Consider the following 12,266-nt stretch of genomic DNA (forward strand, 5'->3'; position numbering starts at 1 on the left):
ATAATAAACTCCTCTTCTGTCACTATAGCACTGATAATAAACTCCTTCTCCTGTCACTATAGCACTGATAATAAACTCCTTCTCCTGTCACTATAACACTGATAATAAACTCCTTCTCCTGTCACTATAGTACTGATAATAAACTCCTTCTCCTGTCACTATAGCACTGATAATAAACTCCTTCTGTCACTATAGCACTGATAATAAACTCCTTCTCCTGTCACTATAACACTGATAATAAACTCCTTCTCCTGTCACTATAGCACTGATAATAAACTCCTTCTCCTGTCACTATAGCCCTGATAATAAACTCCTTCTCCTGTCACTATAGCACTGATAATAAACTCCTTCTCCTGTCACTATAGCACTGATAATAAACTCCTTCTCCTGTCACTATAGCACTGATAATAAACTCCTTCTCCTGTCACTATAGCACTGATAATAAACTCCTTCTCCTGTCACTATAGCACTGATAATAAACTCCTTCTCCTGTCACTATAGCCCTGGATAATAAACTCCTTCTCCTGTCACTATAGTACTGATAATAAACTCTTCTCCTGTCACTATAGCAGGGGATAATAAACTCCTTCTCCTGTCACTATAGCACTGATAATAAACTCCTTCTCCTGTCACTATAGCACTGATAATAAACTCCTTCTCCTGTCACTATAACACTGATAATAAACTCCTCCTGTCACTATAGCACTGATAATAAACTCCTTCTCCTGTCACTATAGCCCTGATAATAAACTCCTTCTCCTGTCACTATAGCACTGATAATAAACTCCTCCTGTCACTATAACACTGATAATAAACTCCTTCTCCTGTCACTATAGCCCTGGATAATAAACTCCTTCTCCTGTCACTATAGTACTGATAATAAACTCCTTCTCCTGTCACTATAGCACTGATAATAAACTCCTTCTCCTGTCACTATAGCCCTGGATAATAAACTCCTTCTACTGTCACTATAACAGTGGATAATAAACTCCTCCTGTCACTATAGCACTGATAATAAACTCCTTCTCCTGTCACTATAGCACTGATAATAAACTCCTTCTCCTGTCACTATAGCACTGATAATAAACTCCTTCTCCTGTCACTATAGTACTGATAATAAACTCCTTCTCCTGTCACTATAGCAGTGATAATAAACTCCTCTTCTGTCACTATAGCACTGATAATAAACTCCTCCTGTCACTATAGCACTGATAATAAACTCCTTCTCCTGTCACTATAGCACTGATAATAAACTCCTTCTCCTGTCACTATAGCCCTGGATAATAAACTCCTTCTACTGTCACTATAACAGTGGATAATAAACTCCTCCTGTCACTATAGCACTGATAATAAACTCCTTCTCCTGTCACTATAGCACTGATAATAAACTCCTTCTCCTGTCACTATAGCACTGATAATAAACTCCTTCTCCTGTCACTATAGTACTGATAATAAACTCCTTCTCCTGTCACTATAGCAGTGATAATAAACTCCTCTTCTGTCACTATAGCACTGATAATAAACTCCTCCTGTCACTATAGCACTGATAATAAACTCCTTCTCCTGTCACTATAGCACTGATAATAAACTCCTTCTCCTGTCACTATAGCACTGATAATAAACTCCTTCTCCTGTCACTATAACACTGATAATAAACTCCTTCTCCTGTCACTATAGCACTGATAATAAACTCCTCCTGTCACTATAGCACTGATAATAAACTCCTTCTCCTGTCACTATAGCACTGGATAATAAAGTTGTGTTCTCCTGTCACTATAGCAGTGGATAATAAAGTTGTGTTCTCCTGTCACTATAAATAAAGTTGGGAAGCGCTTTATAGTAACCATCCATAATAAGCGTTAATTAATAGGTAATAAGGACCTTATAATAAACATGTTTATTGTTAGATTATAAGACATTTATAAGCACTTATAAGAAGCTTGTTAACCGTTTATAGACTGCTATTATGCACTTATTATGCATTTATTAGCAGTTAATTATGCACTTATTATGCAATTTTGCAGTAGTGGATCTAAAGCGAGACAATGCATTATTAAGCTTAATAAATCCTTTATTATGCACTTATTAACAGTATGTTTCACACAGCTTCCTAAAGTTGTGTTCTCCTGTCACTATAGCAGTGAATAATAAAGTTTTATTCTGTGACTCCTCCCCCCACAGGGAGGGAAAATTCCTATTCGTTGGACAGCCCCGGAGGCCATCGCCTACAGGAAGTTCACCTCGGCCTCAGACGTCTGGAGCTACGGCATCGTCATGTGGGAGGTGATGTCATACGGAGAGAGACCCTATTGGGACATGAGCAACCAGGACGTAAGTGATCAAATCAAACTTTATTTATACGGCACATTTCATACACAGAGGCAACACAATGTGCTTTACAGAGAGGAAGCGAGGAGGGAGAATGGTCATACTGATCCTATCCCTAATTTCCCACCTCGACTACAGTCAATTACACCTCTGTATTATGTCTGTAGTAGACAGGGCCGGCCCTGTCCATCTGGGGGCCCTAAGCAGGATATTGGTTTGGGGCCCCTTGGATGCCGCCGGGAAAAAAAAGAAAATATATTTGAGTGTTTTTTAGCCAGATTTAGAGGAATATATCATTAAATTAACATTAGGATTACACTATTGTGATGTAATTCAGTATTTTCGTAGTAGAGATAGTCTCTATGTTAGTCTAGGTGTATTATATGTGTAGTAGAGATAGTCTCTATGTTAGTCTGGGTGTATTATATGTATGTGTAGTAGAGATAGTCTCTATGTTAGTCTAGGTGTATTATATGTGTAGTAGAGATAGTCCCTGTTAGTCTAGGTGTATTATATGTGTAGTAGAGATAGTCTCTGTTAGTCTAGGTGTATTATATGTGTAGTAGAGATAGTCTCTATGTTAGTCTAGGTGTATTATATGTATGTGTAGTAGAGATAGTCTCTATGTTAGTCTAGGTGTATTATATGTATGTGTAGTAGAGATAGTCTATGTTAGTCTAGGTGTATTATATGTGTAGTAGAGATAGTCTCTATGTTAGTCTAGGTGTATTATATGTGTAGTAGAGATAGTCTCTATGTTAGTCTAGGTGTATTATATGTGTAGTAGAGACAGTCTCTATGTTAGTCTAGGTGTATTATATGCATGTGTAGTAGAGATAGTCTCTATGTTAGTCGGGTGTATTATATGTATGTGTAGTAGAGATAGTCTCTATTTTAGTCTGGGTGTATTATATCTATGTGTAGTAGAGACAGTCTCTATGTTAGTCTAGGTGTATTATATGTGTAGTAGAGATAGTCTCTATGTTAGTCTAGGTGTATTATATGTGTAGTAGAGATAGTCTCTATGTTAGTCTGGGTGTATTATATGTATGTGTAGTAGAGATAGTCTCTATGTTAGTCTGGGTGTATTATATGTATGTGTAGTAGAGATAGTCTCTATGTTAGTCTAGGTGTATTATATGTATGTGTAGTAGAGATAGTCTATGTTAGTCTAGGTGTATTATATGTATGTGTAGTAGAGATAGTCTCTATGTTAGTCTAGGTGTATTATATGTATGTGTAGTAGAGATAGTCTCTATGTTTGTCTAGGTGTATTATATGTATGTGTAGTAGAGATAGTCTCTATGTTAGTCTAGGTGTATTATATGTATGTGTAGTAGAGATAGTCTCTATGTTAGTCTAGGTGTATTATATGTATGTGTAGTAGAGATAGTCTATGTTAGTCTAGGTATATTATATGTATGTGTAGTAGAGATAGTCTATGTTAGTCTGGGTGTATTATATGTATGTGTAGTAGAGATAGTCTATGTTAGTCTAGGTGTATTATATGTATGTGTAGTAGAGATAGTCTCTATGTTAGTCTAGGTGAAGTGATCCCTCAGAGACCAGAGCTTGGAGATGATCTGTAAAATCGTTGGTTTTGTAGGTTCATATTTATGTGGTTCTATAGTTATGTTTTTTTTTGTGGTTCTGTTTGTGGACCGCATCTCTCCTCTTCCTCAAATGGAGGAACACACAGCCTCTCACTAGCCAGATAACAAAGGCGGAGGTTGCTCTATAAATAGGGAGGAGGAGAGATATTGCTGAATTTGCCTGTAGGGGAGAGGGGGATGAGGGAAAGATGGATGGAGGAGGGGGGATCAGGAGAAAGGGATTCTGACTGTGTCTGATTAAGGAGGGGATGGGTGGATTCTGGGAGATACAGGGAGACTGGAGGAGGGTGAGACGGGGAGACACGGGTGCAACGAGAGACAGAGAGATGTTTAGTCGTGCCAGCACCCACAGGGCAGGTCAGAGGTCATCTCCATGACAACACTGGGTCGTTGTTACACGGTATGTGACGCAGGCACACGTACAGTACTCACACAGACACGCAGATTCACGCGTACACGACTTACTGTATGTCTCTGTAACATCCTCATCATCGGGGTCTTGAAGGAGGCCGGGGGTGGGGGAGGGGGGAGGCCGGGGGTTTGGGGGAGGAAGGGGGAGGCCTGATGTTTTATTTAAGGTTTCAAGAGGATTTGCTCTGATCTAGCTGCACTGCCAGCCACTCTTCCTCTGCCTCACTTCCTTCCCCTCTCTCTCTCTCTCTTTCCTCTGTGTGAATGTCTTTTTTCGTGTGTCGGCTGTAAGCCGACTCACCATGAAGAGGGAATCCTATTTGTCGCTCCCTTCCTCCTCCTTGTCGTTGTTGACCTGAAGTTCTATTGTTGCCACCACAAGAGGCAGTGGTCCCAGAACATCAAAACAAAAAGACTCCACAGATTTCCCAGGTCAGCGGCGGCCGAGCGGATAGTGCGCTCAATCTCCGAGCCAATCGGGGATTGGTCGGCGAGAGTCCAGTTCTACCTTTGGTGGACGAACGTAGCAAAGCCATGCTTCCTGTTTAGGATAGACCCAGCTAGAGCAAAATGTGGAAGAACTAGCTTATCTGCTGTTACGCAGTGGGTCTCCTGGAGGAGGATGACGAGGGCCTTGGTGGTGCAGGCCAGGTGTTCCCTGACATCAATCTTACTGGAGGTGAGCCCTTTGGTGTTCAGCTGAATAATTCTGGGTTGGGAGCCGGCTAGCTCCGCCGGCTACCCTCCCCAGCTGTGGCAGCCGAACACCAGGCCGGGTTGTATCCCTCAGTTGGCAGACTTTGCTTCGCTTGCGGTGGTTAATCGCAGCTACTGATTTGGGGGCACCGCGAGAAGGTGTCTGCCTCGCCCCCTGGTCCTCATGTCTTCTCTGTGTGTGTTCCTAACCTCTGCTTGGTGTGTGTTTGTGTGTGTGTGTGTCCAGGTAATCAAAGCAGTGGAGGAGAGCTACCGGCTTCCCGGGCCGATGGACTGTCCTGCAGCTCTCTACCAGCTGATGATGGACTGCTGGCAGAGAGAGAGAAGCAGCAGACCCACCTTCGAAGAGATCGTCAGTCTGCTGGACAAACTCATACGCAACCCGAGCTCCCTGAAGGCTCTGGTCAACTCCTCTCACAGGTGAGATGGGTTAGTCTGGTGAGTTAGTCTGGTGTATTCATCTTTTGAGCTAGTCTGGTGAGTTAGTCTAGTGTATTCGTCTTTTGAGCTAGTCTGGTGAGTTAGTCTGGTGAGTTAGTCTGGTGAGTTAGTCTGGTGAGTTTGTCTAGGTAATTGGTATTATGAGAGTCGCAGTCACAAATTTGCATCACCGCCGGTGTGAATAGTTTTGATGCGAAATATTTGCAGGCGAGTATTTAGCATGTTTGTGTCATTTATCCGTGACACCATCGGTGTGTAAAATCCTTTTGTCTGATCATGAGGTAGGCTGGTAAGATAGTCTTTTGAGTTAGTCTGGTGAAGTACAGTAGTCTGGTAAGATAGTCTTTTGAGTTAGTCTGGTGAGATAGTCTGGTAAGATAGTCTTTTGACTTAGTCTGGTGAGATAGTCTGGTAAAATAGTCTGGTAAGATAGTCTGGTAAGATAGTCTTTTGACTTAGTCTGGTGAGATAGTCTGGTAAGATAGTCTTTTGACTTAGTCTGGTGAGATAGTCTGGTAAGGTGGTCTGGTAAGATAGTCTGGTGAGATAGTCTGGTAAGGTAGTCTGGTGAGATAGTCTGGTAAGATAGTCTTTTTGACTTAGTCTGGTGAGATAGTCTGGTAAGATAGTCTTTTGACTTAGTCTGGTGAGATAGTCTGGTAAGATAGTCTTTGGAGTTAGTCTGGTGAGATAGTCTGGTAGGATAGTCTTTTGAGTTGGTCTGGTGAGATAGTCTGGTAAGATAGTCTTTTGAGTTAGTCTGGTGAGATAGTCTGGTAAGATAGTCTTTTGAGTTAGTCTGGTGAGATAGTCTGGTAAGATGGTCTTTGGAGATAGTCTGGTTAGGTAGTCTGGTAAGATAGTCTTTTGAGTCAGTCTGGTTAGGTAGTCTGGTAAGATGGTCTTTTGAGTCAGTCAGCGTTATGGGCGGGGGTACCACGGTGCTGTAGGCCTGTCGGTCCTGGTAAGTGGGGCAGCGTGGTGTCTGTGGAGACCAGCTGCACGCTAGCCTGTGCTAATCAGCAGAGGGATAATTGAATGTGAAGCCTGGTCCTGGGGCCATGAGACTAGTCATTCCCTCACATCTCAGTCACGTCAAGCCGGCTGTACAGTACAGTTGTAACATGGCTGGATCTCTCACATTAAATGATGTATCTGTAGATTTGAGGTCTCACGGTCGCAGTGGTGCGCGGCACACGCAGCACACGCTACACGATGTGGCGACGACGGGGGCTCACACACTACAAGATTATTCGCTCGGCCGTGATGATTAGCTAAGCTGTAGCGTCACGATAAATCAGCACACGACAAGACGTTGACGGCGGCGTCTTTGGCTGTTCACACTGGTCATTGCCCCATATCACACTAGCAGATTGTGTGGCGATAAAATTAACCCTTTTAACCCTGAAAGTACAGTGACAACATTTCGAATATTAATTGGATTTTCCCTATAATACTAGAAAGCGCAGTTTCTCAGCTTTCAGCAAGTGTTGGAGTGAGGATTTTTTTTGATTTGTTAGATTTTTTTTATTTATTATTAAATATTTGTTAGATATTTTTAAAATGTTGCCGGTGACGTGGTCGTATCGAAAGGGTTAAACATGTTTGAAGAAATCGGGATGCCTGCGACGGCCCGAAGACTGGATCGATAGCCCTCAGATTACGTCTCTGAGTGAGCATGTCACATTAAACAAACTTCAGAGATGACACGCCCCCGAGATTGCGACGACTGGGGAATTCTGCGTCCAATCACAACAAAGTGGTCGGCGACAGCTGACTCGGCGTTAAAATCGTCTAGTGCAGTGGTTCTGAAACGGTCTGAGGCAAGTCCAGTTGTGCCGTGGGATTTTGTGACCACCGTACTTATTATCGCATTATTCAACTATAGACAAAGTTATGAATGAATTATCCAATCCACGTCATCGGTCTCGGGCCGATACTGGCCCAGAACGCTGGATCGGAGATCAGATGGGAGAGAAAAAGAAACGATCCGATTGGATTCGCAGGTACAAAAAGTTTGAAAACCACTGGTCTAGTGTGTGTGCGGGTTAACTGCGGCTTAGCAGCTCTTTACTGTGTGTGTGTGTGTGTGTGTGTGTGTGTGTGTGCCTCCCTCCAGGTTGTCTAACCTGTTGGTGGAGCAGGTGAGTGCGGAGGGAGGAGCCCCGGAGTCCGTGGGGGCGTGGCTAGAGGGTATAAAGATGAGTCGCTACACGGAGCTCTTCCTGGAGGCGGGCTACGCATCTCTGGACCTGGTGGCACACATGACCTCAGAGTGAGTCTCTCCACCATGCGCACCTCTCTCTCTCCCTCTCTCTCTCTCTCTCTCTCTCTCTCTTTCCTTTCCATTAACTGTGTGTGTGTGTGTGTGTGTGTGTGTGTGTGTGTGTGTGTGTGTGTGTGTGTGTGTGTGTGTGTGTGTGTGTGTGTGTGTGTGTGTGTGTGTGTGTGTGTGTGTGTGTGTTGCAGGGATGTGCGGAGAGTGGGCGTGAACCTGGCTGGACACCAGAAAAAGATCATCAACAGCATCCAGGAGATGAGGGTCACCATGACGACCGCTACAATCCCCGTCTGACACACACACACACACACACACACACAGATGGTATGGACCTAGTGGCTTAGCACTTTCTTAATACATTATGTATTATTTATGACACAGTCAAACAAAGGGAAAATACTTTATGGAAAGTGAAGATCAGAGGTTTGGAGGACCCAGTCTATCGGGGCTGAACGTATAGAACTGTAGAACCTCCTGGTACCTCTAGCACCGAAGAGAACGCCGGGTTCTTCAACAGAACCTCCTGGTACCTCTTGCACCCAATGGAATCCTCAGTACTTCCAACAGAACCTTCTGTAGAAACTTCAGCGTTCCAGTAAACCTATTGGCTTCCAACATAACCATAAGAACATTCCAAATTCCACCAAACCTTCAGGATTCCGCGAAAACTTTCAGGACTTCTGGTCTTTCAATGGAAATCTGACCCAGAATGCACCTGTACCTTCAGAAGGATGTCCTGCTTTCTCCTGTACAATCAGTTAGCTGGAGCTGCAGCTGTCCGTCAGCCACCAGCTACCCAGTATGACGAAGCAATACCGTTTTGAATCTATAATGTTGATTTATTAACTTTTATCACACAAAACAGTGTACATGTGTTTCTCCATATGCACTATGGCTGCGTTCACACTTCACATACTGTAGTGTACATCCAAGTCAGGCACACCACTATGGCACACAGTCAAATACTTTAAAAAGTTCAAATATTTGACTCTGCTTCGGCAGAGGAGCGCGCCCCAAGCCTCTGACCGCGCCGCTCCGTAGACGACGACGAAAAGCAACGCGCGAAAAAGCATTGGAAAAAAATCAGCGGCGTGAACGCAGCCTAACCCCTTGGCTCCGCCGCGGCCGTCGGCGTCGACCGTCGGCTTCGACGTTCTACCGTCAAAAAATCAAGAAATGAACCGCTGCGATTCTCTGATATCAGACGCTGGCGTCGAACACGACGCAACGTCTGCAGTGGAACCGCTGTCATTAATTACAAAGGATTCATTTTCTTAGCGTCAGATAGTTGATTGGTTGACGCTGACGACCCAGTGGGGCCAAGCCGTAAGAGATTTGTTGTAATAAGTACAGTATGATGTTTAAAGGGGTCATAATCACAAGATAACAACCCGACACACGCATAGAACGTTGTATATCTATGACGTCACCTCCGTTGGCTTGATGTGTGTATATAGTGTATAGTTTAACCCTCATACATGTGGCTACCTTGATCATAAAGATAGAGAGAAGCTTCTTTCGTTAAGAGACTCTTGGGCCATTCATTTAGAGCGTTCTGATTGGTCAACTGGTCTGGGCAAGCTCTCTGATTGGTCAACTGAATGGGCTAAAGAGCCTCTTGACGAAAGAAGCTTCTGGGAAACTTGTCCCAGAGTAGTCTAACTGAGGTCCTGGATTTTGTCATGGGAAGTAATCTGTGATGCAACACAGAACCTTTGATGATGTCACTGCAGCACACAAAGCCCACATGTAACACAAGGAACTGGTACTGAGTTCTTTATCAAATAGAGTAAGGTTGAGGTCCGAACACAGCTTCTCCACAGGGCTATTTATTAGGTCAAAGGTGACAACGTTTCGACCCGTGTGGGTCTTCGTCAGGTGATGTTTGTCACTGCCCCACGATGACTCACACGGGTCGAAACATCGTCACCTTTTACCTCATAAATCGCCCTGTGGAGCAGCTGTGTGCGGACCTCAATCTTACTTTACCAGATGTCATTTTGTCCTGCACCAGCATGGTGGATGTGCTTGGCATACATTTTATTGTATTTCATTTACTTACTGACCGTGTTACAGTCCTGACTACGATACCCAGTTTCCACAGAGGGCGGTCTGCGCAGACAGACTGCTGGCTCACGCCGGTGTTGTGGGTTATGTGTCGCTAAACAGAGCCAGTCTGACGAGAGGCAGGCGTAGTCTGCTTAGCACCCATTCAAACATACCAGGCAGTAACGTAAAGGTCGTATACGACCGCATCCAACTAAAGGATTGTTGGTGTCCAGGTCTGTGTTGTAGAGTGACATGGGGATGGACCGCGTGGTCATTGGTTTCGATGAGACATTTTATTTGATTGAATAACACAAGCACATAGAATATCACTGGTGTCATGGGATCAATTTGAACAGTCACTGATTGATATTTACAAATCAATACTATGTTGAAAGCCAAGCCCCCCCCCCCCCCCCCCGCTCTCCCCCACACACACACCCTCCACCCCAACCCTCCACCCGCTATAAAATTATGTAGTTGAGCACAAACGTCAAAAATATTAGTCCATATTTGGGGAACAGATGAGCTGCATTGGAGGAGAGGAGGTGAGAGGAGGAGGTGTATTAGGGGAGGAAGAGGATTATTGGAGGAAGGGAGGGGAGGAGGGGGGGGTGTATTGGAGGAGGCGAGGAGGAGGTGAGCGGAGGTGTATTTGGGGAGGAGGAGGAGGAGGGGGTGTATTGGAGGAGGGGAGGAGGAGGTGTATTTGGGGAGGAGGAGGAGGAGGGGGTGTATTGGAGGAGGGGAGGAGGAGGAGGAGGAGGGGGTGTATTGGAGGAGGGGAGGAGGAGGAGGAGGAGGAGGGGGTGTAGTGTAAGTGTTTGATCCGTAGTGTAGAGCACCAAGCCAGGGCTTACCCAGAGAACATGCATCGTTTCACATATTAGTCCATATGTGTTACTAGTGCTGAGTAAACATGTGAGTTATTCTATACAGGCTGGTTCAACAGGAGTGTGATCGTTTCCCAGGCAGAGGGACCTCTGGGGATCAGGGGAGTCAGAGAGAACCTGAGGCCCTGGGGAGGCGGAGTACCTGAGGCCCTGTGGAGGCAGAGTACCTGAGGCCCTGTGGAGGCAGAGTCAGAAAGATACTGGGGAGTCAGAGAGGTCCTAATGAGTCAGAAAAGAGAGGGAGTCAGAGTGGGGAGTCAGAGAAGAGAGGGAGTCAGAGTGGGGAGTCGGAGAGGTCCTAATGAGTCAGAGAAGAGAGGGAGTCAGAGTGGGGAGTCAGAGTGGGGAGTCAGAGAGGTCCTAATGAGTCAGAGAAGAGAGGGAGTCAGAGTGGGGAGTCAGAGTGGGGAGTCAGAGAGGTCCTAATGAGTCAGAGAAGAGAGGGAGTCAGAGTGGGGAGTCGGAGAAGAGAGGGAGTCAGAGTGGGGAGTCAGAGAAGGGAGGGAGTCAGAGTGGGGAGTCGGAGAAGAGAGGGAGTCAGAGAAGAGGGGGAGTCAGAGTGGGGAGTCGGAGAAGAGAGGGAGACAGAGTGGGGAGTCAGAGTGGGGAGTCAGAGAAGAGAGGGAGTCAGAGAAGAGAGGGAGTCAGAGAAGAGAGGGAGTCAGAGTGGGGAGTCAGAGAAGGGAGGGAGTCAGAGTGGGGAGTCAGAGAAGGGAGGGAGTCAGAGTGGGGAGTCGGAGAAGAGAGGGAGTCAGAGAAGAGGGGGAGTCAGAGTGGGGAGTCGGAGAAGAGAGGGAGACAGAGTGGGGAGTCAGAGAAGAGAGGGAGTCAGAGAAGAGAGGGAGTCAGAGAAGAGAGGGAGTCAGAGAAGAGGGGGAGTCAGAGTGGGGAGTCAGAGAAGAGAGGGAGTCAGAGTGGGGAGTCAGAGAAGAGAGGGAGTCAGAGAAGAGGGGGAGTCAGAGAAGAGAGGGAGTCAGAGAAGAGGGGGAGTCAGAGTGGGGAGTCAGAGAAGAGAGGGAGTCAGAGTGGGGAGTCAGAGAAGAGAGGGAGTCAGAGAAGAGAGGGAGTCAGAGTGGGGAGTCGGAGAAGAGAGGGAGACAGAGTGGGGAGTCGGAGAAGAGAGGGAGTCAGAGAAGAGAGGGAGTCAGAGAAGAGAGGGAGTCAGAGAAGAGAGGGAGTCAGAGAAGAGAGGGAGTCAGAGTAGGAGTCACAGAGGTCCTGGGGGGTCACCGAGGTCCTAGTTCGGTCAACTGCTGCTGGCTCCATCCATGCAGACTCTCTGTCTCTGGGTGTCACTGAAGGGAAGAGCAGCGTCTCCAGTTACAGTCGTCCTTCCTGAAGGATAAAAGCACTCTGCGATAAAAGCACCATTTTAGCCACTTTACAGGGAGGGAGAGTGAAACACAAAGTAGGTGTGGTTGTAATGCTAGACACACTCCCCTCCCGCTGATCCCAGATCGCAGACGACTGCAGGAGAACAGCGTTTCTGAACAAACGCTGCTTTTACTAATACGAAGAATGTGGCCCTAATACGTC

The 12,266-nt window shown here is 45.8% G+C and overlaps 1 protein-coding gene across 1 annotated transcript in view; it reads left to right on the forward strand.

Annotated features, from left to right (window-relative positions):
- The window catches only part of epha5 (EPH receptor A5), a gene marked incomplete at both ends in the record, with an annotated part of 35,564 nt that extends 27,479 nt beyond the window's left edge, over positions 1 to 8,085 (forward strand). The window contains 4 exon segments of the mRNA XM_084460139.1: positions 2,182 to 2,331; positions 5,296 to 5,489; positions 7,630 to 7,785; positions 7,980 to 8,085. Coding sequence (XP_084316265.1) covers positions 2,182 to 2,331; positions 5,296 to 5,489; positions 7,630 to 7,785; positions 7,980 to 8,085 — 606 coding nt within the window.
- Positions 8,086 to 12,266: the final 4,181 nt, after the last annotated feature.

This window comes from Borostomias antarcticus (genome assembly GCF_949987555.1).
Source record: "Borostomias antarcticus genome assembly, chromosome: 30".
In the NCBI taxonomy this organism is placed as follows: Eukaryota; Metazoa; Chordata; class Actinopteri; order Stomiiformes; family Stomiidae; genus Borostomias; species Borostomias antarcticus.